This window comes from Vulpes vulpes, chromosome 1, assembly GCF_048418805.1.
Source record: "Vulpes vulpes isolate BD-2025 chromosome 1, VulVul3, whole genome shotgun sequence".
NCBI lineage: Eukaryota > Metazoa > Chordata > Mammalia > Carnivora > Canidae > Vulpes > Vulpes vulpes.
The window spans coordinates 72,686,165-72,714,138 of NC_132780.1; the positions used below are offsets into that span (position 1 = coordinate 72,686,165).

The 27,974-nt window shown below is 45.5% G+C and overlaps 2 protein-coding genes and 2 non-coding genes across 4 annotated transcripts; 3 read left to right on the top strand and 1 right to left on the bottom strand.

The window, feature by feature from the left end:
- TCP1 (t-complex 1) lies at window positions 1-10,117 on the top strand. The gene is made up of 12 exons (XM_026018736.2): window positions 1-920; window positions 2,439-2,524; window positions 2,726-2,854; window positions 4,278-4,375; window positions 4,736-4,846; window positions 5,134-5,315; window positions 5,698-5,824; window positions 7,892-8,067; window positions 8,442-8,565; window positions 8,870-9,062; window positions 9,194-9,357; window positions 9,818-10,117. Exons 1-12 carry the CDS (start codon window positions 857-859, stop codon window positions 10,032-10,034), a joined length of 1,671 nt encoding a protein of 556 aa, XP_025874521.1. The 5' UTR covers window positions 1-856; the 3' UTR covers window positions 10,035-10,117.
- Window positions 4,512-4,651, top strand: LOC112935163 (small nucleolar RNA SNORA29). Its single transcript, XR_003238129.1, has one exon. It is a non-coding gene; the product is annotated as a small nucleolar RNA SNORA29 (small nucleolar RNA).
- LOC112935162 (small nucleolar RNA SNORA20) lies at window positions 8,627-8,756 on the top strand. Its single transcript, XR_003238128.1, has one exon. It is a non-coding gene; the product is annotated as a small nucleolar RNA SNORA20 (small nucleolar RNA).
- Window positions 10,021-27,973, bottom strand: ACAT2 (acetyl-CoA acetyltransferase 2). The gene is made up of 9 exons (XM_026018718.2): window positions 27,801-27,973; window positions 27,127-27,261; window positions 24,116-24,297; window positions 22,608-22,725; window positions 13,285-13,428; window positions 12,371-12,493; window positions 11,628-11,782; window positions 10,999-11,109; window positions 10,021-10,643 (listed from the first exon to the last, which is right to left on the bottom strand). Exons 1-9 carry the CDS (start codon window positions 27,853-27,855, stop codon window positions 10,473-10,475), a joined length of 1,194 nt encoding a protein of 397 aa, XP_025874503.1. The 5' UTR covers window positions 27,856-27,973; the 3' UTR covers window positions 10,021-10,472.
- Between the last annotated feature and the right edge of the window lies 1 nt (window position 27,974).

Here is a 27,974-nt window from a genome sequence, read left to right on the forward strand (position 1 = left end):
GGGGCGCAGCCCGCTACGTCGCGGGCAGTGCCTCGCCGGAGCGGCAGGCGCGAGGCACCCGCAACTTCACGTTGCCTTGTTCGGTCCTGTGGTCGCAAAGCGTCTGCTGATCGCGGTCAGATCCACACACGGCCCCGCTGGGCAACGGGAGGAACCGGCGCAGCGCAAGATGCAGCTTCTCTCCAGAAACCGTGGTGGTCATTTTCCCCGTACGGCCCCTGGAAAGCCCCCGTACGGGCCCCGTACGGCCCGACCCACCCAGGTTCAGGCCCCCAAGCTTATGCTCGTGGGCTCGGAAGTCAGCCCGCGACTCGCCACGTCCTCTCTGAAGACCCTTAGCGAACAAGCCGCACTCGTTCAGGAGCGCAGCCGAACCGTGAGAGGCCCGCCCTCTCGTCACACCCCAACTCCAAGCTCCGCCCCACCGTCCACTTTTTCTAGAAAGCACTAGAAAGTGCAAGCGCGCACGCGCAACCCGTTCCTGCAGGAGGGGAAGAGAAGCCTCAACCGTGCACCTCCTTCCTCCTCCAGTGCGCGATCCTGACTTCCGTTCTCCTGCCTTCGCGCCCTGCTCATTCGCTCTCTAATTGGGCGAAAGTGCTGCACCCGCCTTCTCCCGCCGCCTCACTTCCGGCTGCTTCGCACGGTCGCTCCCCCCGCCCCCTTCTTTCCTTCCCGCCCTGCCCCGCGGCCCGGCCAGGGGAGCGGTGTTCCCAGCAGCCCCCGCGGCCTCGCTCGGCCCCGTTCCACGCCGTAGCTGCCGCCGCCGCGTTGCTGTGGCCGCCGCCGGGCCTAGGGATCCAGACGCTGGTTGCCCGCGGTGAGCGTGAGCCTCGACGTGCACCCCGCCGCCAAGATGGAGGGGCCTTTGTCCGTGTTCGGAGACCGCAGCACCGGGGAGGCGATCCGCTCCCAGAACGGTAAGCGCGAACGAGGCCTGTGCCGGGCGGGCCCACGGCGGTGCGGGCCCCCGCCCCCAGCCCGCTCGGCTCGGGCCGCCACCGCGCCCCTTCCCTCCTGGGGGGTCCGGGATGCGCCTCGCGGGGCTCCCCACGGCGGGGCGGGCCCGGCCCCCGCCCCCAGCCCCCAGCCCCCAGCCCGCTCGGCTCGGGCCGCCACCGCGCCCCTTCCCTCCTGGGGGGTCCGGGATGCGCCTCGCGGGGCTCCCCACGGCGGGGCGGGCCCGGCCCCCGCCCCCAGCCCCCAGCCCCCAGCCCGCTCGGCTCGGGCCGCCACCGCGCCCCTTCCCTCCTGGGGGGTCCGGGATGCGCCTCGCGGGGCTCCCCACGGCGGGGCGGGCCCGGCCCCAGCCCCCAGCCCCCAGCCCCCAGCCCGCTCGGCTCGGGCCGCCACCGCGCCCCTTCCCTCCTGGGGGGTCCGGGATGCGCCTCGCGGGGCTCCCCACGGCGGGGCGGGCCCGGCCCCAGCCCCCAGCCCCCAGCCCCCAGCCCGCTCGGCTCGGGCCGCCACCGCGCCCCTTCCCTCCTGGGGGGTCCGGGATGCGCCTCGCGGGGCTCCCCACGGCGGGGCGGGCCCGGCCCCAGCCCCCAGCCCGCTCGGCTCGGGCCGCCACCGCGCCCCTTCCCTCCTGGGGGGTCCGGGATGCGCCTCGCGGGGCTCCCCACGGCGGGGCGGGCCCGGCCCCAGCCCCCAGCCCCCAGCCCGCTCAGCTCGGGCCGCCACCGCGCCCCTTCTCTCCTGGAGGGTCCGGGATGCGGCCGCGCGGGGCTCCCCGGGGCGGGGCGGCAGCGCCCTCTCGCCGCCCGCAAGGCGTTGCGGAGAGCCCCGCACGTTTGGGGGCACAGCCCTGCCGATCGTGGCCGGCAGCGGGTCCCCGGGCCCTGGGCCGCCCAGCCCTGCAGTGACACGTGCCGTCACGCCTCGAGTCCCCTTTGGGCCGGGCGCCCTGCGCCTCCGATTCTAACCTGCAGGAGCGCCTAACTCCATGTTTGGGCCTCGTTTTAGGGCCATTACCCAGAAAAAGACGAGCTTTAACTTTAAGTGCTCGTTGTCCTGATGAGCGAATGGCCGCGACCCGGATGTGTTGCCCGTTGTAGAACCTGCTGGTTAGAGCCTGCGGTAGTAGCCGCCGGTGCCCCGCGTCCAGACCCAGTTCTTTCCACGCATCGCTGACAGGTTCTTACCGTACGGTTGACAGGCGAAATTTCGGTTGAACGTTCGCGTAAGTGGTGCTTAGGACGAGTTCATCCTGGCAAACGATACGGATTCACACGTTTGCTGCAGTTAAGCCTCTTTTGCAAGCGTGTTCTCTTTGAAGTCATGGATGCCTGCCCATCTTACCCTTTTAAGTATTTCGGATTGATTTGTATATTTGGAAAATGCAAAGGCTGTGGCTGTCACTTTCTTTAGGCCGAAATGAAATGGCCGTCATTTGGAGCAGTGGATTTAAAAAAAATTTTTTTTTCTTTTTTCTGCAGTCATGGCTGCGGCTTCTATTGCCAATATTGTAAAAAGCTCTCTTGGTCCAGTCGGCTTGGATAAAATGTTGGTTGATGATATTGGTGTAAGTACACCTACATGTTGTGTTTGTGACTTTAACAAAAAATAACAGTGCTTAAATGTTTAGCGCCATGAATTGTTTTTATCACAATGCTGATACTGGAAGGTGTAGTAAAGGGGCTAGTGGGCTTGTGTTCATTTAGAGGAGGTCCTGTGTTTGTAGTTGATTGTGTTGTTTTTTTTTTCTTCCCTGCAAATTCCGTAGGATGTAACCATTACTAACGATGGTGCCACCATCCTGAAGTTACTGGAGGTGGAACATCCTGCAGCTAAAGTTCTTTGTGAGCTGGCAGATCTGCAAGACAAAGAAGTGGGAGATGGAACTACCTCAGTGGTAGGTAGTTTGTCACCTGCTAGATCGCTGTAGATTAGTTGTTTTCCTTTTTTTTTTTTTTTTTTTAAGATTTTATTTATTCATTTATGAGAAGACAGAGAGAGAGAGAAGCAGGCTCCTCATAGGGAGCTCTGTGTGGGACTCTATCCCAGGACCCGGGATCAGGCCCTGAGCCAAAGGATGACACTCAACCAATGAGCCACCCAGGAGCCCCTAGATTAGTTGTTTTCCTAAAACTGAACCTTGACAAAGTGAAGCCAGAAGTAAGTCGTTTGTTTCTCAGTCAGATGAGGTACATACTTTAGAGGGAGAAAATTTAAGTTGGGATAGTGATTTAGAAACAGAATTTAAAATCAATATTTACTGCTAGTTTGTAGGATTTAAAGGAGAGAAGCTTAAGAGGTAATATAATACAGTCATTTTAAATGTGAGTTTTCACATGTTTTGTGAGTTTTTCAGCTACAGCAATATTTATACATCACATACAGGGCTTTTGTTTGTTTTATGTTCTGTTTCCAGGGTGTCTGGGTAGCTCAGTCAGTTAATCATCCAACTCTTGATCTCAGGCTCAGATCTTGATCTCAGGGTTGTGAGTTCAAGCCCCACATTGGACTCTATATTGAGTGTGGAGCCTACTTTAAAAATTTTGTTTTGTTTTGTTTTCTCCTTACTACCTGAAACCTAGAAGTTCCTAAACTCTTAAGTTAGGGGAGAAATGTTACTGGGCTTTTTTTTTTTTTTTTAGGTGTTTTTATATTAAATCCTGATAGGCAATCTCCTAAGTTCAGAATGATAAGGAACAAATAATTTGCTGTTAAAAAAAAAAAAAACAGGCAGTGATTTGCAGGGAAAATGTTTATATTTGTACATTGAACTTCAAACCTTGAAAGAATGGAATCTACCTTTTCTGAAATCATGAAAATAGTTTTTTTAAGTAACTTGTTTACAGTAATATGATTTTTAAAATAAAGTGATTTTAATTTCCCTAGAAGAGGCACTTAATTTTTGATTCTTTAATGTCCTTAGAAGAATGATTTTTTTAAAGACTTTATTTATTTATTTATTCATGAGAGACAGAGGCAGAGACATAGGCAGAGGGAGAAGCAGGCTCCACGTGGGGAGCCCAATGTGGGACTCGATTTCTGGTCTCCAGGATCATGCCCTGGGCTGAAGGCGGCGCTAAACCGCTGAGCCACCCAGCAGTCCCCAGAAGAATGATTTTTAAAGTAAAAAAGTAAACCAAGTAAAAATTTAAAGTAATAAAGATTATAGGAGTAGTAGACTTTTTTGTTTCAGGTTCCCAATAACCAGATATTCACCATCATTGGCACTCTGATTAATTGTAGGTAGTCATTTTAGTGCTGTTTTTACATATGTGTTGCACTTATTGTCAGACTAAAAGCAGTGAATATTTTCTCAACAGGTTATTATTGCAGCAGAACTTCTTAAAAATGCAGATGAACTAGTCAAACAGAAAATTCATCCCACATCAGTTATTAGTGGCTATCGACTTGCTTGCAAGTAAGATTGTTTGCATTCAGAGGAAATTTTACATTATGTGATGTTATAGTTGTAAATAGTCTATGTTCTTTAAATGTTAATGACTAAGTGCTACTTTAGTAATAATATCTGGAGTAAGAATAAGGCTAGCATCTTTTTTCCCATTTGACTACCACATTTTCTCCCAATAATAGATTTTGGTGGCTATGCTTATGGGATAGATTAAAATTGCCATGATCTGAAGAGGGAGGATTTATTTGTGTCCTCCTCCTATATGAAATGGCCAAACAGAAAATTGGTGCCTAAGATATTTTGACACTTTGGTAAAACAAAGTTTGAGTAGTGCATTTACAGATGTTTTCTCCCATACACTTCAAACAGGGAGGCAGTGCGATACATCAGTGAAAATCTGATTATTAACACAGATGAACTTGGAAGAGATTGCCTAATCAATGCTGCTAAGACATCGATGTCTTCCAAAATCATTGGAATGTATCCTTGTGATAAAATCTTGGTTAGTTTTTGTGCCGAGTGATACTGTATTAAAATTGTTTGCTCTCTTCCTTGATTTTCTAGGGGGAGAGATGATAATAAAGCGTGTAATAGTACTATGAATTACAAGTAGTGATAAAAACTCCTGCATTTTGATGGAGTTTTATTATTAATGCTTGTTTCTTTGATGAATTGCTAAAAGGAAGTGCCTTGGATTACTCTTGATTTTTGTGTGCACCTGTTGTCCATTCCATGTCTCTCCATGTTCCCCTTAACCCTTGTCTTAGAAATGGTGATTTCTTTGCCAATATGGTAGTAGATGCTGTACTTGCGGTTAAGTATACAGACATAAGAGGCCAGCCTCGCTATCCAGTCAATTCTGTTAACATTCTGAAAGCCCATGGGAGAAGTCAGACAGAGAGTTTGCTTATCAGTGGCTATGCACTCAACTGTGTGGTGGGATCCCAAGGTAAGGCTTAGGATTTAGTACTAAAAGTGAAAATTTGCTTTTTGTAGACTACTTACTTCATACATCTTTCAGGTGGGCTATCCAAGATATTGCACCTACTTTTCTTCAGTAAAGCCCAGAGTAAAGGAAATCGTATATCCAGGTTTTCGGTTTCCCTTGTGTAACTTAGTACATAAAACTTAGAAGTGCAATGCAAGTTAAAGTACGTGTGGCAATGGCCCTAAAAATTTGTTTGTAGAGTTAAATATAATAAAAATGTAAGTTTTTGTCTTCAAAGATAATTTAATATCTTTTGCTACTTTTGTGCTTAAGAATAGGTGTATTTTATAAGATGTGACATTGTTACAGTTCTTATAAAGGTATTCAATGTGTTCAATTATAGGCATGCCCAAGAGGATAGTTAATGCAAAAATTGCTTGCCTTGACTTCAGCCTGCAGAAAACAAAAATGAAGCTTGGTGTACAGGTGGTTATTACAGACCCTGAGAAACTCGACCAGATTAGGCAGAGGTATGTTTAGAGATTATTTTTGACTTTTGGAAAAGGTATTTATAAATTATGCTTGTTAGAGCAGGCTCTAACAGTAAAGAAGTAAACCCAAAAGGAGCGGGGCACTGGGGTGGCTCAGTGGGTTAAGCGTCTGACTTGTGTGACTTGGCCTGAGGTTCGTAATGGCATGGTCTTGGTTCTAAAAGGGAGTTCATGGACTCTGCTCAGCAGGAAGTCGGCCTGTGCCTCTGCCACCGCCCCCTCTCATGGTTGCGCGCTCTCAAAGAAATACGATAAAATCTTCTTTTAAAAAAGCACATTATACTTTCTAGAAAACAGCAAGTAAACCAGTTGCCAGGTAGCAGAGGATGATGATGATGCAACTGAATTTTTTTAAATGTGGATGTAAAAAACAGTAATAACCAAACCTATAAGAAATCTTTGCCAGGAGTCAGGCATGCTTTTTCCTTTTGGATCTGCATGTGTGCTTTTTTTCATCCCAGTAAACAAAGTGTCCTTTCTTCCACCAAAGGTCAGTCTCTGTAGAGTATTATCAAACTGCATCTTCAATTACTAATTCTGTTCCTCATTCCTTTTCTAGATTCCACTTGCAGCCACTTTGTAGCTCTCTTACCCAGAAATAAAAGCCTCCTGCTCCAGTTACTCCGTCTTTTCCCCATCTCTTCACAGCTGGATGTGTCCTGGGTTTTTGTTTTGTTTTTAATTTCACAAAATCAGTTTCCTGGTATTTTCTTTCTCATTTCCTTTTCATCTCTGTTCTTCACTGGAGGGACCATTTGCAAAGGGCACTAGTGGTCCCTAGTGTAAAATTCACTAGACACTTAACAACCTTTGCTTGTCCTTTATCAAGCTGTTCGTTACTTCCTTCTTGAAACACTTGGAAGAGGCAGGGATGGGCTTTGTGATACAGCCCCATCTATATCTGTATGCCAGAGTAACTCCTCCTCACTCCTAGGACATCAGATAATACCTCAGTGCTGGACACTTCCAATTCTGTTTCTTTTCACTCCAGACACCTGTGAGTACGCCTTATGCATCTCAAAATCAATATTTAAAACTGAACTTGAGGGCAGCCTGGGTGGCTCAGTGGTTTAGTGCCACTTTCAGCCCAGGATGTGATCCTGGAGACCCGGGATCAAGTCCCACATCAGGCTCCCTGCATGGAGTCTGCTTCTCCCTCTGCCTGTGTCTCTGCCTCTCTTTCTCTCTCTGTCTCTCATGAATAAATAAATAAAATCTTAATAAAACTGAACTTCAGGTGGTACCCATAAATCGACTTGTGCTATTTTAGTGATGAGGATCTTCAGAGAAAACTAGGAAATATCTTTAATGCCTCTTTATAGTTATACCTTTCTCTTTTCTATTTATCTTCAAATTAAATCTCAGCTTTGTCTACTTTTCATTCTCTTGCCCAGACTGTTGTAGAGGAAGCCACGCTGGTCACCTGGGTTCACTCTTGTCCCCTCCCAGACTGTTTTCCCCACAGAAGCCACTTCATCCTCATAACTTCCAAGTCCAGAGCTTTATGTAGGTTTTTCATTGCTCTGCAGTAGGTTTTTTTTAATTTCTTAAATATCTTTTTTCGCTGTGGTCCAGCAACACCCAGAACTAGGACTTACCAAACTCTTCCCCCGGTTGCTTCAGTAATGTTCTCTCTGCCTATGGCCTACTCTCTGCTTGTTTGGTCTGATTAATTTTTTACTTGTTTTTTTAAGTAATCAATTTCTCAGGCTTATTTTTCTCCTTTAATCTAAATCCTACTTTACCATGAGTTCCTGTACTTGATCTTCCCGGCCCTTAAGCAGTTTTTATGTGTTTGTAGGACTTAGACTAACCTCAGTTCTTGGTTAGGAACTCCCATTGGGATGGGGAGGGGAACCTAAGTAGTAATTTTAAATTTCTTGGCTTTTTCTGTAAATCGATTTAAATTTGGTCACAGAAGGGAAAGAATGTTTGATATAATTTAATGTGCAATTATTTTGTGGAAAGTACTTAATGGAAGTCAGAACTAGATTAACGACACAGAAGATAACTTTGGGTTACTACCCAAATACTTGATCTCTGTAGAGAATCTGATATCACCAAGGAGCGGATCCAGAAGATCCTGGCAACTGGTGCCAACGTTATTCTAACCACTGGTGGAATTGACGACATGTGTTTGAAGTATTTTGTGGAGACAGGCGCCATGGCAGTTAGAAGAGTTTTAAAAAGGGACCTTAAACGCATCGCTAAAGCTTCTGGAGGTAGGGCCTCTGCTGGCTCCTGGTTGTGGTGTGTCACTATACCATTTACATGAGTGTGTGTCTTTACATTGGAATGTCCTCACTAAGCAGCTTCAAAAACATAAGTTTTTTATTATTCTCCCAATGCTTTGTGCTACAGATAGAGCCATTTTTCATGTTACTGGGAAAGTTTTTTAACTTACTGAATTTTTTTACATCAAAATGACATAGTTTCACGTTAGGATAAAAGGACTCAGTGGTTTGTCTCATGCTTAACTGTAAACCTTCGATTGTATCTATACATTGCTTTTATCAAATGTTTCTAAATCTAAGTCAGGATATGAAAACATTCATGGGAAAACAGTGTTTATAGGTGTTTGTCATTATCTTAACAGCAACTGTTCTGTCAACCCTGGCCAATTTGGAAGGAGAAGAAACTTTTGAAGCTTCCATGTTGGGACAAGCAGAAGAGGTGGTACAGGAGAGAATTTGTGATGATGAACTGATCTTGATCAAAAAGTAAGCAGCTTTCTAAATTACAAAGCTGTACAGATTTTATTAATGAGTAGAAATAGATCACCTTCCCATTGATTTGCTGCTCTAGTCTTTCAGTGATAGGAGCAGTTATACGCATGGGAGAGAACAATGTTAGGCCATGGTAGATAGAGATGGAGTAACCATTTCATCTCGTCTGCACTGCCCAGACACTGCTGCTCTGTCTGAGTGAACCATGTGAGCAGGACTCAAGGTGCTTGCAGTGAATTTCTATGTAGACTAACGTTACAAAAATATTGACATAAGAATTCTACTTTATTTTAAATAGCACTAAGGCTCGTACGTCTGCATCAATTATCTTACGTGGGGCAAATGATTTCATGTGTGACGAGATGGAGCGCTCTTTACATGATGCTCTCTGCGTGGTGAAGAGAGTTTTGGAGTCCAAATCCGTGGTCCCAGGTGGGGGTGCTGTAGAAGCAGCCCTTTCCATATACCTTGAGAACTATGCAACCAGCATGGTAAGAATATATAGAAATGTGGTTTCTTTGTTTTTCAAGAAGGGCATGGGACCCCATCTTTAGCATTTGGTTAGTCTACCTTGTCTGAGACCAGTGCTGCTTTGTGAAGACCGTTCATTGTTTGTTCTCAGGGGTCTCGGGAACAGCTTGCTATTGCGGAATTTGCAAGATCTCTCCTTGTTATTCCTAATACACTGGCAGTTAACGCTGCTCAAGACTCCACAGATCTGGTGGCAAAGTTAAGAGCTTTCCATAATGAGGCTCAAGTTAACCCAGAACGCAAAAATCTAAAATGGTAAGCTTATAGTTGCTTTGTCTTTTTCACTGTCATCTGTGTATCCTATGTGGTAGTTTAGCTTTGTTTTAAACTTAAATTTAAGAAAGGTGATGGCTAGTGCTTACCTTATGTTAGCATGTGTTAGTTAGCACTTCTGGTCTCAGCCTCCCTGCTTCTCTGGGTAGTCCCTGCACCTACACAGATATCTCATAGAGGCAGAGAGGGAATTATTTTGGGGTGATCTGAATCTTCTTAAGCAGTCTCTTTCAGTGATGTTTAGAAACATCTTTGGGATCATCTAATAATCTTTCTATAATTCTTTTCAGTACTACTAACTACTATAGTCTTAAAGGCTCTACTGTAAGGTCCCAAGGTTTCCTAGGATTCACATTTGAGTGGAGTGGCTGGATTCAAAGAGCTGGCATGGGATAGGTATATGTTATCTAAGAAGCCACTTAGTTTTTTTCCTAAATTGCAGGATTGGTCTTGATTTGATCAATGGTAAACCTCGAGACAACAAGCAAGCAGGTGTGTTTGAACCAACCATAGTGAAAGTGAAGAGTTTGAAGTTTGCAACAGAAGCTGCAATTACCATTCTTCGAATTGATGATCTCATCAAATTACACCCAGAGAGCAAAGATGACAAACATGGAGGTTATGAAGATGCCGTTCACTCGGGAGCCCTTGATGACTGATGTGCTTTCTTTTATTTATAACAATGTTGGATGCAATTCTCTTGTTCCTCTAGTATTACACATTAAAAATAACAAGCTGTCAAGCCTTGGGTTCTTATGAAAGCTAAGTTTCCATCCTTTTGGTCCTGTGGTTTCATACACTGTAACTTAGTACCATATTAGCTTAAAAAGAGATTAGGTTCGAGTTCCAACACAGGTAATTGTTAAGCAATTCATCCTCTCTTTTTTTTTTTTTTTTTTTTTTTAATTTTTTTTTTTTTATTAATTTTATTTATTTATGATAGTCATACAGAGAGAGAGAGAGGCAGAGACATAGGCAGAGGGAGAAGCAGGCTCCATGCGCCGGGAGCCTGATGTGGGACTCGATCCCGGGTCTCCAGGATCGCGCCCTGGGCCAAAGGCAGGCGCCAAACCGCTGCGCCACCCAGGGATCCCAATTCATCCTCTCTGAACACACATTGCTATGCCCATCCCACCTCCTATGCACAGGGCAGCAACACCACGGTGTCCACCCTTTCGCTCCATTGTGTGTAACAGGGTAACAAGAATCCGACAGCCAGATGCTCCAAGAGGATGGCCCAAGGCTATAGCCCCTCCTTGAATGTTGACCTAAGAGGGAAAAGATGTATATATCATTTATTTTGTGGACATCAGGTAAAAATCCTGAATTATCCTTCCCTTTCTAATGTTCCACCAGGAACTATCCTTTCAAATTCTACTTTGATTTTGACTGCTTAGGAACTGAGACACCCACCCTACCTTACTAGTTTAGTCAAAATGCTCTGTTTATGTCAAAAGTAAAAAAACAGTCCAGGGGTTTTGCCTTAGGAAACAGAATAACTCCTCAGTCCCAGAAGGAGCTTCCCAGTGTCTGCCTCTAATAGTATGGCCTGTACCTGGGTTTTGCTATTTATAATCAGATTTGCATTGCAAGCTGTCCTCAGGACTGCTTGCTCAGGTTTACCTTCTCTGGGTTTAATCCAAGTTCTTTAGTTATTGCAACAGAGAGGGCTGCAAAGGCTTCGTTGATCTCAAATATATCCACATCCTCTAGGGACCAGCCTGCTTTTGCAACCTAAAGGAAAGATTAATGGATTAGAGTCCTAAAAACTCAGATGAAATCTATTCTAGATACTTGAGGATCTCACAGGTTTTTACATGAGTCTGGTGATACCACATTTTGCCTTGGCTATACCAATTCTAAAATGTTAAGGATAAAACATCTGGGTTCCAAAAAAAGTTCTGAAGCCGTAACGTACATGTAGGTGAGACGATCTAGGTGATTTATCAGTTCCCCTGAAAAGTACATGATAAATGTTCTTGGCTGTTCTTTTTGGCAGAGAAGTAGACTAGAGATAAAACTACTGAATAAGTTCATTGAAAGCTAATGGGAAGACTCACAAAAGGGAAAGCAGGTGAAATGTGACAGGAATAAAAAAGCCAGCTCAACCTTGGTTATTTTGGAGTAGAGAGGATCTGAGCCAAGGTGTAAGAACGCAGAACTGAAAAGGGAATTACATGGTATTGGCCTGGTCCAAAGAGGTTCATTCTACAGAGCAAAGAATAGGTACTAATATTCAGAATTAAACTCACAGCTTGCTTTATTGCTGGAATTGGTCCTGTCCCCATGATGGAAGGTTCCACACCTACTTGTGACCAGGAAACTATCTGTGCTAATGGTGTGAGCCCTCGATTAGCAGCCTCTGACTTCTTCATAAGAACCACAGCAGCAGCACCATCATTTATTCCTGTAAGCAATAGGAACATCTTCATTTTTTAAATGCTCGTTAATTTGAGCTCTAACCTGTGTCTACTTTCTCTTATTACATGTTCAATTATTCTTAATACATCTTGGCAAAATCGTTTGCCCTAATTCCTCTTTTACAGTGTAATTAGAAATGTTAAGTTAGGTAATAGGACATAATTGACCACAGAACATTCTAACCAAGGAAAGTAGAAAGATTAAAATACTAGGGGAAGGGAAGAGTGATAAAAAGAAATGGAAGAAATAGCCTCGTGCTCTCACAGAAGGTATGAGGAGTTTCTGGTTTTGGAAAAGCATCGAGGCAGAAGATGAAACTCCACGGTTCCCTATTTTGATTTTTCATCTGTATGTCTAGTTGGATGTGGGGAAGCCCAATCCCTTCTTTCATATATAGGTTAAGCCGAAAATAAGACGATGCTAAGCAATGATGAAGTAGAAACTACATTTTCCCTCCAAATGAAGGTTTTAGCATGATTTTTACATAAATAATGAAAAAGGCTAATCAATGAAATTGATTTAGTAGACCTAGCAGAAGACTGTATTTCCCCCAACTGCCCTTGGGAATTCTAACCTGAAGCATTAGCTGGGGTGACTGTTCCTGTTCCATCCGTAAGAAAGTAAGGCTTTAACTTAGATACAGCTTCTATGTTGCTCCCATGGCGAGGAAACTCATCTGTTTTCACTTCAGTAAGACCTAACAGGAGAATCAATTACCCAAGATTAGTACAGCGACGGCAGTCTGTGCTAGAATGGTGGAGTCCTCAGACACAATGCGTGAGGGTTCATATTTGGAAAGAAGGTTCATTTAGAAATACTTTGATTCCAACAGTAAAGTACACACTAAAAAGCTGCATATTCAAACATCCTATAAGCCCTGTCCTCAGACACTTAGTGTTTTCCACATCCACAGTCCTTTCTGAGGAAAGCAAGTCTTTGTGCGAAAGGTTGCTAGGGTGTGGGGCTTGGCTGGTTACAACTGCCAGATTCATAAGGGCTGGACATATGCATCGTCAGTTATCAGTAACAACAGGTATCAGTAACAGCATCCATATTAGATAACAGCAAAGGACCCAAAAAGACCCTCAAGAAATAGGAAATGTATACAAAAACAGGAAAGAATGGATATTCATTTCTGAGGAGATTCAGCCTGGAGGGGCAAGTCAGCTGTTGTCTCCTGACAACCTTGAGCCAACGCTCCAGTTTCTTAGACAAAACCTGCTGTATCTCCAGAGCCATGTGTACACTGGAACCAGGAGTGCCCAGTGCTGACATAGCATCCCATGTTCTTCACCCTTCCACACCCCATAAACACGCCCCCTCCACCCGCCATTTTCAGAGGTATCCAAGATGAAGCTTTTCTTTGCAACCTGAAAGACATAACTAAGATACAATGTACAAACTTTCCTCTATATTATTCTTTGAAGTATTACTCCTACCTATAAATAGGCATGCAGATGTTCAAACTATTAAGATCTATAGACTCACCTTTTCTAGAAGATACAAAAACCGGTACAATCTCTTTGTCAAAGTAGCCAGCTTTCTGTGCACTCTCCGTCCTGTTCTGGGACAGAACTGCACACTTGTCCTGATCTTCTCTACTCACTTGCCATTTTTTGGCTACGTTTTCAGCTGTGAAAGAAAATAATAATAATAATGATAAAGCAAAAGATATTTTCAGAAACTGGCTTTTGGTAGCTCAAGTTCTGCCCCTGTAAGCAAGCACCGCTTGCCCCAGACAAGCCCTCACAGATGGGAGGAGACCTTGGTCTGTGGCCATCTGGCCTCCCCCTGGTGATGGATTTGGGAATCCTGCAGTGACTCTTAAGAAGTCACTTTCCTTCTCTGCTTCCTTCCTAGGTAACTAAATTTTCAGAAATTTCCTTTATGCAGATTTGCCATCAGTTTATATTTTTGCCCCATTACTTTATCATTCTCTCTCTGAACCATCTGAGAAAAGTTACAATCATGCCTCTTTATTCCCTAAATTTTAATTTCTCTGTATATATCTCCCAGACAGCCCTTCTCTTACATATGCACAGTTATCAAAATTAGGAAACTGGTACAATCCTGTTATCTAATTTTTGGTCCATATACAAGTTTCACCCACCTCCTGTCCCAGTGATGTCCTTTGTGGCTAATTTGTATGTTCAGCCCAGGATCATGCCCTGCACCTCACCGTCCATCTCTTTAGTGTCTTTTTATTGAGAACACTTCCTCACACTATCTTTGTGTTTCTTAACCTTAATATTTTTGAAGAGCAGGGGCCAGTTCTTTTATCAAATGTCTCCAATTTAGGCTCGAGATTGCTCAAGATTAGATTAAGATTTTGTAGAAAAGCAGGTGTTCTACTGACATGATCTCAGTGAATCTTATCATGATATCTGTGATATTAGTTTATCTCAGGTGTGTGAACTCTGATCACTTGGTGAAAGCATCTCTACACCATAAAGTTACTACTTTTCCATTTATAATTTATATTTGATCAGGAAGTTACGGGGAGTATTTTTGACATGACGAAATGCCTTTTTCCTATTTCCCCTGCTACTCATCAGCATTCATGATTTTCCAACTCCAACCTTCCCTGGAATATAGTAACTGGCATCTACTATACAGGGCTTTTCCCTCTCTCCATTTATCGTACTGAAATCAGTATGGACTCAAATATTTTCACTTCATTTAGTAAGTTCTATAACCCATTATTGTCATTTTTATTGTGATGTTCAAATTGTTCAAGATTTGGGCAGTTGGAGTCCTTTAAGTTGGCTCCTGTGTCCCCATGTGCTCTAAGCACTTTTTCTTATAGTTTTATGGATTTATTAACACAAATATGATATGCACATAAGCTGTTCATTCTCTTTGCTGTGCAGCCTGGCATTGGGATTGGTAACTCTGATGGCCAGCAGGGCTGCTCCTGCCACAGTGGCTTGGCGGTCCTTGAGGAGACACTATGAGCCGTCTCCATGCAGGAGATGTGTTGCACATCAGTAGCACTTCAAGCTCCCTGACTAGGAACTTCTGGAAGCCACTGGACAGCATGGGCTTTGTCATCTTGCTACTCCCATAACCAGTGCTGGGCATCAAGTTCTAGTCGCTGAATCTTCTGTGCACCCTCCTGTCAGTGCCTCTGGGTTCCTGCCAGCCGTGCTTAAATTTGACACATTGGTCTGACTGGTCCTGGGTGAACTTCCTGGCCCTCTTTCTAATGATCTTGGGCTTTACCAGAGGTCTGAGAGTGGCTGTGATGTCGAGCAGGAGGTGGCTGCCCCATCCACAGGCAGTGCCAGGGAAGAGCCTGATTTTTGTAGCACTTTGCCCTACCCTGGAATGAGCCACTTCTCAAAGGAACCTTAGTTCTCTTTAATGGAGAAGGGTTTTTTTTTTTTTTAAGATTTTATTTATTTATTCATGAGAGACAAAGAAGGAGAGGGAGAGAGAGGCAGAGGGAGAAGCAGGCTCCACACATGGAGCCCGATGTGGGATTCGATCCCGGGTCTCCAGGATCATGTCCTGGGCGGAAGTCGGCGCTAAACCGCTGAGCCACCCAGGCTGCCAAGAGAACGTATTTAGAAAGAAAGATCGGGGTGTCAGGACTGCTCACTATTACTGGCATGTCACTGTTTCTGTGCCTGTTCACTAGGAACTTACACATACAATTTGCAATTGTATACACACTCGCGGGATACCTTGCATTCATACTGATGTCTCTGGGTGCAATCTAACGCCACTGGTACACACTTCCCTTTGCCATACTTGAACTCCCTTCTATAATTGTGAGAAGTCTGGTTCCCACTATCCTCAATATATCCACTCCTTTGCTCAGATCTAGAATTTATATAAGATAGTTTCAGAACATGCTGGCCCACATCACTGGGTAAAGCAAACCTAATAACTAGAGCTCAATATTTGTTTACAATTCTTTTCTTTTTTGAGGTAAAACTTATACAGAGTGAAATACAAAAATATTAAGTGTATAATTCAAGGAGTTCTGACAAATGCATGCAACCACATATCCCATATATGTAGTATTTCCATCACCCCAGAAAGTTCTCACATGCCCCTTCCCCATCTCGCCCTCTTTGAAGCAAATAATGTTCTGATTTCTTTCACCATAAATTAGAAATGCAACTCAATGTCTTTTGCTCAGTATTCTGTTTATCATATTTTGGTTCTTTTTTAAAGATTTAATTTATTTGGGAGGGAGATGCAATGAGAGAGATCACAAGAGGGGGAATGGCAGAGGGAAAAGCAGACTCTCCACTGAGCAGGGAGCCCAATGATGTGCGACTTGATCCCAAGATCCTGAGATCACGACCTGAGCTGAAGGCAGACACTTAACTGACTGGGCCACCCAGGCACCCCATATTTACCCATATTGTTAAATTGATTACGGTTTGTTCCTTTTTTCTTGCTGAGTGGTATTCCATGGTACAACTTTTTTATTGTGTATTCTCCTGTTGGTGGATACCTCAACCATTTCTACATCTTGACTCTTATGAATAAAGCTACTGTGAACTTGCTTGTGCAAAGCTTTTAGTGATCATGTCTTCACGTGACTTTGGTAGAGAAATTGCCCAATCTTTTCCAAAGTACATTGTACCACTTTATGCCTGCAATGTAGGAGGAATTCTAGTTGCTCCACATCCTTGCCAATATTTGGTGATATCAATTATTTTAATCTTAATCATTCTGGTAGGTGTAGAGTAGTATCTTACTGTGGTTTTAATTTACATTTCCTGAAGTGACGATGAGCCCCATTTTTGTGCTTATTGGCCATTCATATATCTTCCTTTGTGAAATACGTGCAGGATCTTTAGATCATTTTTCAATTGGGTTGTCTTTTTTATTCTTATTATAGAAATTCTTATATGTATCATGAATATTTTCTCCCAGTTGGTGGCTTATTTTCTTTCTTTCTTTCTTTCTTTCTTTCTTTCTTTCTTTCTTTCCTTTCTTTCTTCTTTCTTGTGGCTTATTTTCTTAATAGTGCCTTTGATGATAAGTTTTCTTTTCTTTTCTTTTTTTTTTTTTATTCATAGAGACACACAGAGAGAGAGAGAGAGAGACAAAGACACAGGCAGAGGGAGAAGCAGGCACCATGCAGAGAGCCCGATGTGGGACTCGATCCAGGGTCTCCAGGATCACGCCCTAGGCTGCAGGCGGCGCTAAACCGCTGCGCCACTGGGGATGCCCATAAGTTTTCATTTTTAGAAATTTAATTTATCTAGTTTTTCTTCTGAGGTTATTGCCTTCTCAGTACCGTCTTTACTTATTACTCCTTGGTTCAGAAGCTATTCTATGTTGACTTCTTTAGTTTTAATTTTAGGTACATGATTCATCACAAGTGAGTATCTGTTTAGTATGAGGTAGGAGTTGAAGGTCATCTTTCCCACGTAACTCTGGTGGTGTAAAAGTTGAGGGTTCTCTTTTCCATATCGGTAACTATGGTGTGAGATAGGAGTTGAGGGTCATCATTTCCACGTGTGTAACTATGGTGTAAGGTAGGAATTGAGGGTCATCTTTTCCATGTGTGTAATTATGGTATGAGGTAGGAGTTGAGGGTCATCTTTCCCACATGAGTAACTTGTTCCAGAACCACTCACTGGAAAAGGTTTCCCTTCCCTCATCTCATTACATTGGTACCTTCGTTGAAAATCAGCACAGTCTACGTCCATTTCTGAACTCTACTCCATTCCACTGGCCCACCTACCTGTCCTTATGCCACAACCACACCATCTTGGTTACCACAGCTTTATACTCAGTGTTTGAATTGGATAATGTAAGTCCTATTTTTCCTTTGTTTGGCTATTCTAGGTCCTCTGTGTTTCCCTATAAATGTTAGCATCAACTTGTCAATTCCTAAGAGAAAGTCTGCTATAGTTATGATGGGACCACCCTGCGGCCATAAGTCTTTGCACAGTCTTTAGTGACAATCTAGGTATTACATTATGCGTCCTTAACCTGTTTACTTCGAGTTAATACTGTAGTGCTCTGTGTTAAATTTAAGAACGTTGAGACAGTATATGTCCACTTTCTTCCATCCTTAGTTCTCACACAATAGCATATGTTGTAAACCTTACGATACAGTGTTAAACTTTTTGCTTTCAACAGAAGAAAAAAAAAACTAACAGGAAAAAAAAGAACCCTTTTACATTTACCAGCAGAGTTACAATTTGTGGTGCTCCTCATTCATTCCTGTAGATCTGAATTTCCATCTGCTTTCAATTCCCTCTGGTTTCAGGCAGCCTGAGTGGCTCAGCGGTTTAGTGCCACCTTCAGCCTGGAGCGGGATCCTGGAGACCCAGGATCGAGTCCCACATCAGGCTCCCCGCATGGAGCCTGCTTCTCCCTCTGCCTGGATCTCTGCCTCTCTCTCTCTCTCATGAATAAATAAATAAAATATTTTTAAAAATTCCCTCTAGTTTCAAGAATGTCCTTCAGCATTTCTGAGAGGAGGGGTGTTGGCAATAAATTCATTTTTCCTCACCTAAGAAAGGTCTTTATTTCACTCTCAATTCTTGAAGGCTATTTTCACTTGTTGCAGAATTCTGGGTGGACGACTTTCTTCCATCACTTTAGTCCAGCAGCTTCCACTGTTTCTGATGAGTTATCCAGCATTCATATTGTTGTTCCCATGCCCATAAGGTAATAGTTTTTCTCTGGTTGATTTCCATATTTTTTTTATCTTTTCTTTTTCAGTAGCTTTATTAAGTTTGCCAGAGAGCAACTTTTATCTTTCTTGGTAAATGAATTGTGTTTTTCACAAAATCTGGACATTTTCTGCAATTATTTCTTCAATATTTTTTTCTGCCTCCTTTCTCTTTCTTCCAAGACTCCTATTCCACGCATGTCAGTCCAGTTTATTTTGCTCTGGACCAGGTCATTGAGGCTCTGTTCATTTTTTCTTCCATCTTTTTTCTCTGTGTTCTTCAGGTCGTATCTGCTACTATAAATCAACCAAGCCTGTCTTCTGTCTCCAGTTATCCATGAGGGCTATCCAGTGGGGTTCCCATCTCAGATCGTGGGCTTTGCAGTTCTAATTTTCATCTGGTACTTGTGTGTATTTCCCCTTTTACTACTGAGATTCTCCCCATGTTTTCCTTTATATCTTTTTTTTTTTTAAGATTTTATTTATTTATTTATGAGAGACACACAGAGAGAGAGGCAGAGACACAGGCAGAGGGAGAAGCAGGCTCCCTGCAAGGAGCCTGTTGTGGGACTCAATCTCAGATCCCAGGATCACGCCCTGAGCCCAAGGCAGACGCTCAACCGCTGAGCCACTCAGGCGTCCGGGCGTCCCCTCCTTTATCCTTAAACACAGGTAAAGTAGCACCTTTAAAATCTTTGTTTCGGGATCCCTGGGTGGCGCAGCGGTTTGGCGCCTGCCTTTGGCCCAGGGCGCGATCCTGGAGACCCCAGATCGAATCCCACGTCGGGCTCCCGGGGCATGGAGCCTGCTTCTCCCTCTGCCTGTGTCTCTGCCTCTCTCTCTCTCTCTGTGACTATCATAAATAAATAAAAATTAAAAAAAAAAAAAATAAATAAAAATAAATAAAATCTTTGTTTCCTGATTCCAATTATCTGCCATCGAGGATCAGATTCTACTGACCATTTTTTCTCCTGGTTATAGGCTACATTTTCCTATTTCTGTGAGTGTCTAGAAATTTCTTATTGCATGCTGGACATTACATTTGCTATACTATTGAACATATGGATTTTATTATCTTTAGCAAGTACACTGAGTTTCATTCCCATTAACATACTGGCAGATCTTCTAGATCCTTTTGAAGCTTATTTTTTAAGCTTATTAGTTTGGGTCTAGAGTAGAGTAGTCCTTACTGTGGGTCTACAGTGGCCCTGGCCCTAAACAGTGGCCTTTCTGAGATGTCAATGGAGTGTCCAGCGGGTTCAGTAAAGTTTCTACTCTGAATGATCAGAACACTCCTGTTTCCAAGTAATCAAGTCACAGCTTCCCAGCAGCTATTTCTACTAGACCTTGTAGGGTGTGGTCCTGCACATGCATAGCTGATTATCTGACCCAAGAGTTGAGGGAACACTTATGGAGATTTCCGGAGCTCCTTTTCTAGCTCCCTTCTCTCCAATACTCTGCCCCACAAACTCCAGGCATCTCAGCAGCTTCAAACTCTGACCTCTGCACCCCCAGCTCAATAGACACCATCCCCCCAGGTAGAAAGTCAGTGAGGGTGGGATTTTCCCCTTCTTCCAAGAATCTTGGGGTGTCTGGCTGGCTTAGTCAGTTCCACGTCTGACTCCTGACCTCAGCTCAGGTCCTGATCTCAGGGTCAAGAGTTTAAGCCCCTTACTTAAAAAAAAAAAAAAAAAATCTGTCTTGTGACTGACTACATTTGAGGTAGAGACGGTACTTGTATGGGAGAGTCCCCCTCTCTTATCCAGGGGATGCCTAGAACAGCCCCCAGAGAGGGGACCCCAGAAGAAGGGCAAGAAATTGCCTTGAGGGGGAAGCAAGGCCCTCTGCTAACTGCCCCTCCCTTGCCATAGGATCGTGCAGGGTAGGAGGAGGGAACCCGAGGCCCCAGTGCCCTGATAGGAATCTTCAAGCATCCCTCTCCACCATTACGGATGCTGCCCAAACTTGGGTCTCTTATTTCCCCGGGCCAAGACCCTGAAAGGGGCACACTGAGAACATTCAGCAGGCTATGGCTCTGTGACATAATTCAATCTGGAGTGACCCCAGGGATGGAGCCATTCTAAAGCCCAGGTGGACTCCCTGTACCTTGTCCCCAGGGTCTCAAGCACCTGAAAGGGAAGAACAACATATTCCTCCATATTATTCTAGAAGGGAAGATTTCCCAAGGCTGAGAGGAATGAAGATCTGATAGGCATCAGACAGAGGCTCCGTGGGGAACAGCCCAGGTATTGACTTGTGTGGAAAGAATGCATCTATCCTTGTTAGAACAAGCCATCCAGGAGCAGAGGAAATACCAACAAGAGAAGGACAGCAGCCAGTAGGAAATGGTAGATCCTGGCAACCGTCCCTCCCAAACTACTGAGGCCCAGCCCACTAGAGACACCTGCATCATTGTGGAAAAGATGCAGGACCTTCCCCAGAGTCACAGCCTTTGTCTGGAGCCTGAAAGAAGGAGGGTAGAGGGTGGTTGCTAATTTGGACTATTCCAAATAGTCCCCCAAAAGGAGCCTGCGGACAGCAGGGCTGTGGGTGCTGGGAATTTGGAAGGTTCTGGAAGGCCTTGTGAATAAAGGCCCTAGCAGGGGAAGGGGAAAAAAAAGAATCTCAGTCTTACATGATTGTTAGCCAATATCTGAAAACAGCTGCTTGTTACTACAATATGGCCTAAGACTTTTTTTTTTTAAGCAACAGAAATTTATGTTCCCATAATTATAGAGAACAGAAGTTCACAATTAAGGCTTGAGCAGGTCTGTTTTCTCCTGAGGCCTCACTTCCAACCGCTTTCTCGCTGTGTCTGCCTACAGTCTTTGTCCTGGGCTGACATCTCCCATATTTCATCCTCTTCTTACAAGGCCACCAGTTAGACAGCATTAAGGGCCACAGTAAAGGCCTTGTTTTAACTTAATTACTCCTTCAAATGCCCCAACTACCAATACAGTCCTATTCTGAGGTTCTGGGGGTTAGGGCTTCAATGTATGACCTTCGGAAGATCACAATTCAGCCTGTGACACTGCGGAAAGGGGCTTGGGAGCTAGATTTTCAATGACAGCCTATGGTGATGTTGAAACAGTTGGCTGGAGTATGACACTTTGAGGATCTCCAGTCGGGACAGGATGACAAGTAAGAGCCCGGCACGGCATACAGAGCCTCCCGTGGCTTGGCCACCCTCTCCAGCCGTCCTTGCTGCTGGTCTCGCTCTTGGTGGCCAAGACGCTTCAGCTTCTCACTACTCCCCGTGCCTGTATGCCTCTCCGCCTTTGCCTTGACACATGCTGTTCCCTCTGCTTAGAATCTTGCTCTTTCCCCCACTTTTTCATATGACTTCCATCAGATTTATTATACCTTCACCTAGACCCAGAGCCACTACCATATGCATTGAAACAAGGGTGGAGGGGATTCCTGGGTGGCCCAGTGGTTTGGTGCCTGCCTTCGGCTCAGGGTGTGATCCTGGAGTCCTGGATTGAGTCCCGCATCAGGCTCCCGGCATGGAGCCTGCTTCTCCCTCTGCCTCTGCCTCTGCCTCTCTCTCTCTCTCTCTGTCTGTGTCTTTCATGAATAAATAAATGAAATCATTAAAAAAAAAAAAAAAGAATTTTTAAAAATAAATAAATAAATAAACAAGGCTGGAACCTCTCAGGGCTTATTCCTTCAACTCTAAAGTTAAATGTCCCTTTTGTTCTTAAGCTTTACATTCTAAATGCAGGAAAGACAGGAGCTCATTTGATCTTCTGGCTGCCCTGCCAGGACACCTGAACCGCAGACAACCTACAAAGACTGGGTTGTGCCAGGCAAAGAAGGCAGTGCAAGGCACCAGAAGCACCTGTTTGCCTCTGATGTTGCCTGGACCACAAAACCTCTGTTCAGGGGCCCTGGTTTCTTCCAACAGTAAAATGGGACATTAATTAGAGCTCTGAAGCACCACCTGCCTCTAACATTCCACGATGGTCAAGGAGTCAACACTGGGGAGACAGGCTATCTCCCCAGGTCAGCTTATCCAGGTGGACTGAGCCTCACCAGCAGTGATGCAGAGTCATCAGGATGTGGTGCCCACCCTCCAGGAGGAAAGCATCTGTAAAGTTAGCAATTACATTATCTTTTTTAAACTTCGTGCAGTTACTGTTTCCAGTGGCGTCGGCCTTACCTGTTATGCCCATGTGATAGTTGTGGAATGCATCAGTGAGCCCGTCACAGAGGATGCTGTCGGCCAGTGGCATTTCCCCGATCTTGACTCCTGCCCTCAAGTGAACCAAGTGAGGAGCCTGGAAACAAGAAATACAAATGGACTTAGGACTGGGTGTAACTAGTCCTTTCCTCAAAATCCCACTCAAAACTACCTGGTGTTGCTCAGTCTTCACCTAGTTGCCCCTGGGACCTGTCCTCTTCCCCACCCAGGGCCTAGGGCCTGAAGACCCCTAGAATCAGCAAGCAGTCTACTCTATCCTGTCTGCTCCTGAGAAGCTGATCCTCTCCTACCTAGCTATTTCTATTTACCACCACATCAACCCATTTTGTGTCCTATTTCCTTAAAAACTTCATTTATTCTTTCCAAAGAGGCAACTAGCTATTTGTTAAATGAGAATCTCATCCAAAGGCATAAAGGATGCTAACAATGTGTCATTTATTTATGAAAGATGTAATGCTGGGACGTGTGGATAGCTCAGTGGTTGAGTGTCTGCCTTCGGCTCAGGGCATGATCTCAGGGTCCTGGGACAGAGTCTCGCATCAGGCTCCCCACAGGGAGCATGCTTCTCCCTCTCCTTATGTGTCTGTCTCTCTCATGAAGAAATAAATAAAATCTTTAAAAAAAAACAAAAGATGTAATGCCTATAGTGAGAATAATCAGGTTGCCTAATTAACTCATGGGAAGGGATTTCTGGGTGGGGGGATCTTTTTAACTCCTATATAGCAGCTCTAATAGAATGGAAAGACCTGGAGTCAGAAACTTGGCTCTGGGCCTCAGTTTCCTGACCTGTAAATTGGGAATGATACCGCCTACCTTCAAAGGGCTGTTGTGACTGTATGTACAAAAGCATCTTGCAAAGTGTGACACAGACACTAACACAGGGTTACGCTGACCCTGTTTGATGCCTTCACCTTACCTCCTCCTGGGCCACTGAGCAGAATCAGCCTCTGTCTAGGGGACCTCCAGGTCAGACCTGCAACTGCCTGGAGGAAGCAAGGGCTATACTTTCTCCTTTTCACTGCCATGCCAATTCGAGGAATGGACCTTGGTGAAACAAATCCCACCTGGCAAGCCTATTAGAGAAGGTACCACTCACTGGTCCTCTTTTCCACATTCCAAATGCTTTCAAAAGGGTCAACCAAATTTGGTCCCTGGGGTCCTCCTTCTCAAGTGCAGGACAGTAAGTGAAAAGATCTGTTTTTTACTTTTTCCCACAAGGAGAAAGAAATTTAAGATGAACCAACTAATGTTATAAGTTTAATTCAGGAAATATTTTATGCTTTTTTATGCTGATAACATTTTAGAAAAAAAAAGTATCCTATCCAGGTAGAGATGGAGGTGGAATCCATTGTTTATTTGTTTACTGTTTGGTTTCAGCTCTAAGACGCATCAGTTTACTCTGCTATGGTATGGCCGGGAGTTTATTAGGGAGTGGTCAGTGACAGCCTTACCTCCAGAGGCCTCACCTTGCTCATACTTTCCATGCCTCCTGCCACCACAATGCTGGAGTCTCCTATCCCTATTGACTGTGCTGCAAGACACACGGCTTTTAGGCCTGACCCACAGACCATTTGGCAGCTCCACGCTGGAACGGCGTAAGGGATTCCTGCACCCATACTGGCCTGTCGAACAGGATTCTGCCCACAACCTGACAGGGAACACAGAGACCTCTCAGCAAGAAATAGACCACGCACATAATCGTAGCAGAGAAGGGAAGGGAGTTAAAAGTTCCAAATGTTCTCAGTCCCCCTGTCTGTTATCAAAGGATCAATGTTTATACAATGGTCACTCTGTTGCAAATTTCGGATATACCCATACCTAGCATCCTTCCTCAATGAGTTTGTTAGCAAAAAACTAGCAAATGGGTCACAGACAAAAATTTAAAGATTATCTTCATCATAATGTTCCTTATCTGGGATTAGACTGGTAGCCTTGAGACTGAGACTGAAGACAGGTATAGGAAAAATTATTTTTTTTTAATTTTTTTTTTAATTTTTATTTATTTATGATAGTCACAGAGAGAGAGAGAGAGAGAGGCAGAGACATAGGCAGATGGGGAAGCAGGCTCCATGCACCGGGAGCCTGATGTCGCCAAACCGCTGCGCCACCCAGGGATCCCAGGAAAAATTATTAAAAAGACAGAATCAAGGATGCTGGGACACCTGGGTGGCTCAGCAGTTGAGTGCCTGCCTTCGGCCCAGGGTGTGATCCCAGAGTCCCAGGATCGAGTCCCACAATCGAGTCCCATGCTGGGCTCCCTGCAGGAAGCCTGCTTCTCCCTCTGCCTGTGTCTCTACCTCAATCTCTCTCTGAGTCTCTCATGAATAAATAAATAAAATCTTAAAATTAAATAAAATTTTTTAAAAAAGAATCAAAGATGCCTGGGTGACTCAGTCAGTTAGGTGGCCGGCTCTTGATTCTGGCTCATGTCATGCATGATCTCAGGGTCCTGAACCTGAACCTCAAGTCCGGCTCCAAGCTCAGTGGGGAGTCTGCTTAACATTTTCCCTCTCCGTCTGCCTCTCCTCCCACTCATGCAGATACTTTCTCTCAAATAAATAAATCTTAAAAAAAAAAAAAAAAAGACAGAATCAAAATACCTCTGAATGAAACACATAGCATGGTAGTTAATAAAAAAGACGATCACTTCAGGCTCGTTTTTGAAGCTACAATTAATTACATATGCATTTAAATAAATAACTCCTTCATAAAAATATTATGTGTTTATTTATAACCCCCATCTTCAAGTCCTACACATAATTAGATAATATAGTCTAGCATTTAGCAGAATATGAGCTCCACAAGAATGATAAATTCTACCCTTTACGAACACTGCTTATCCCTAGTGGTGCATAGCAGGTGCTTGGTTAATATTTTTACAGGACTGTGAAAGGTACCTAGCTTTAAGGACTAGGACAGATGAGGGTTCAAATGCTAGCTGCACGTCAAACTGTGCCCCTGGAGAAGTGACTTGACCTGGGGGATCCCTGGGTGGCTCAGCAGTTGAGTGTCTGCCTTCGGCCCAGGGCCTGATCCTGGAGACCCAGGATCGAGTCCCACATCAGGCTCCCTGCATGGAGCCTGCTTCTCCCTCTGCCTGTGTCTCTGCGCCTCTCTCCCTCTCTCTCTCTCTCTCTCTCCCTCTGTGTGTGTTTCTCATGAATAAATAAAATCTTAAAAAAAAATAAAAATAAAAATAAAGAAGTGACTTGACCTCTCAAAATCTCATTTATTCATTTGCAAAATGGAGATAATACAATTCAGTGGAGTTATGGATAGGACTCAGTAAAGCAATGAAAACACTAAGCACAGTGCTTTAAAAGCCCAGCGCTTATTAGGCCGTCAATGAACACAGCTATTATTTCTATTAAGTTATGTAGAGGTACTATCGAGGACAGATGTGGAAGAGATAACAGGGAAACCAGCATGGAGCACCCTATGGCAACTGAGTAAGTCTGAATTGTGGGTAGGTCTGGGAAGGAAGGAGGATGTGGACTGAAGGTGGCCAGTCTGAGGATGTTACTTGTGTATTTTAAAGCCCTTGAGAGGGGAATCCCTGGGTGGCTCAGTGGTTTAGCACCTGCCTTAGGCCCAGGGCGTGGTCCTGGGGTCCCAGGATTGAGTGCCACATCTGGCTCCCTGCATGGAGCCTGTCTCTCTCTCTCTCATTCTCTTTCTGCGTTTCTCATGAATAAATAAAAATCTTTAAAATAAATAAATAAAGCCCTTGAGAGTCATGAGAAAACATTAGGCTCCAACTTTACAGCCCGTAAGGACAATTTGAGAATCAGGAAGAGGAACTAGAAAACCATCAAGTGACTTCACCAGACAATGGGCCAGGTCTCAGGGTAAAGACGGAAGTCAGTTGTAAGTGAGCATTACCCAGTACCACTAGGAATAATGAGAATTTATGCTACTGAGTGAGCATGAATCTATTAATAACTAACCAGGAACTTTCAGTGATCGCAGGTCTGTAAACTCAGTGGGAACCAGAAGTGAGGCTGGAGGGCTCTGATGACTCACGTGTCCCCACCCAGGGAGCCAGAGCCCTGTGAGGAGCAGGAAGTGCGGCCTCCCTTCCCAGGTGGGAAGCCCTGGGTGGTTGGAGCCCTGGCCCCAGCACCTAGCACGGTGCAGGGCACAAACGAGGAATTCATACATGTTTGTTGAACGTGTGGCACTTTAGGGGCATAGGGAGGGCCGTGTACAGTCTCTGGTGGGTGAGGCTGAGCCTGGTTCTAAGGAGTGAAAAGACAGTGGAGGGCGGTGGTCTAGCCCGGGCTCACCAGGAAATGCCTGTGAAGGGGCTTGGCACGGGGGAGCCTGAAGAAATCCAACAGAGGGAACCCCCGCGAGCAGGAGCAGATCTCTGGAGGTAGGAACTTAGATTTCGGGAGCTGGGTGGCGGGTGTGTGTGTGTGAAAGGGGGGTATGATGAGCTGCTTCCAATAAACCTCCGCGGTCCCTGAGGAGTTACCTGCCGCCAAAACGTGTCCAAATATGACCTCCGACACCTCTTCGGGAGCCACGGCGGCCCTCTTCAGGACTTCTTTGATGACAGATGAGCCCAGGTCATGGGCAGGGACGGTGGCTAGGGCACCATTGAAGGAGCCTAGGGCAGAAGGGCAGGCAGGGGCGATGAGATGCGCGCCCAGCGCGGCTGGCCCGCGACCGAGCGGACCCGCGGGAAACCCACCCCTCCATTTCCCCAGCGCCAGCAGATGGGGGCGGCCCACGCTCCCCCCAACAAAAGGGGTCGACAGCCCAAGGGCTTTGAAATCTCCACGGCCCTAAGCCACGGGAGGCAAGTCTCAGGAATCCTCCGTTCACCACCCCCGCCCGGCTCAGGCCACCCCGCGACCCCGCCCCTGCCGCCACAGGGCAGACATGGTTCCTCCCGGAGCTGGCCAACCAGAGGACTCGAAAGACAGCGCCTACCTCCGCCAGCCAATAGCATGGCAGGGCGGCGCGGTGGTTCTACCCGGAGACCCAATCAGAGCACGCGACGCGCGGTGGGCCTCACCGGGCGAGGACGGGGCGGGGCTGTCGGCCGGCGGGCCCGAAGAGGCGCGAGGTGCAGGGTTCCGAGGGGCTCCGGGGGATCCCCGGGGCTCCGGGGTCCCCGCGGCCGAGCCGCCGCCGGCCACTTACCTATGGGGGTCCGCGCCGCCGAGACGATGACCACGGGATCAGAGCCTGCACTCATCCTGCCGCACGAACACCTCGCGCTGCTGCAGCCCGGCACTGTGGGCGAGTGAGGCAGAGTCTTGCCAGGCAGCCGAAGGGCCGCGCCAGGGGGCGGAGCCGCGGGCTGCCCCGCCTCCG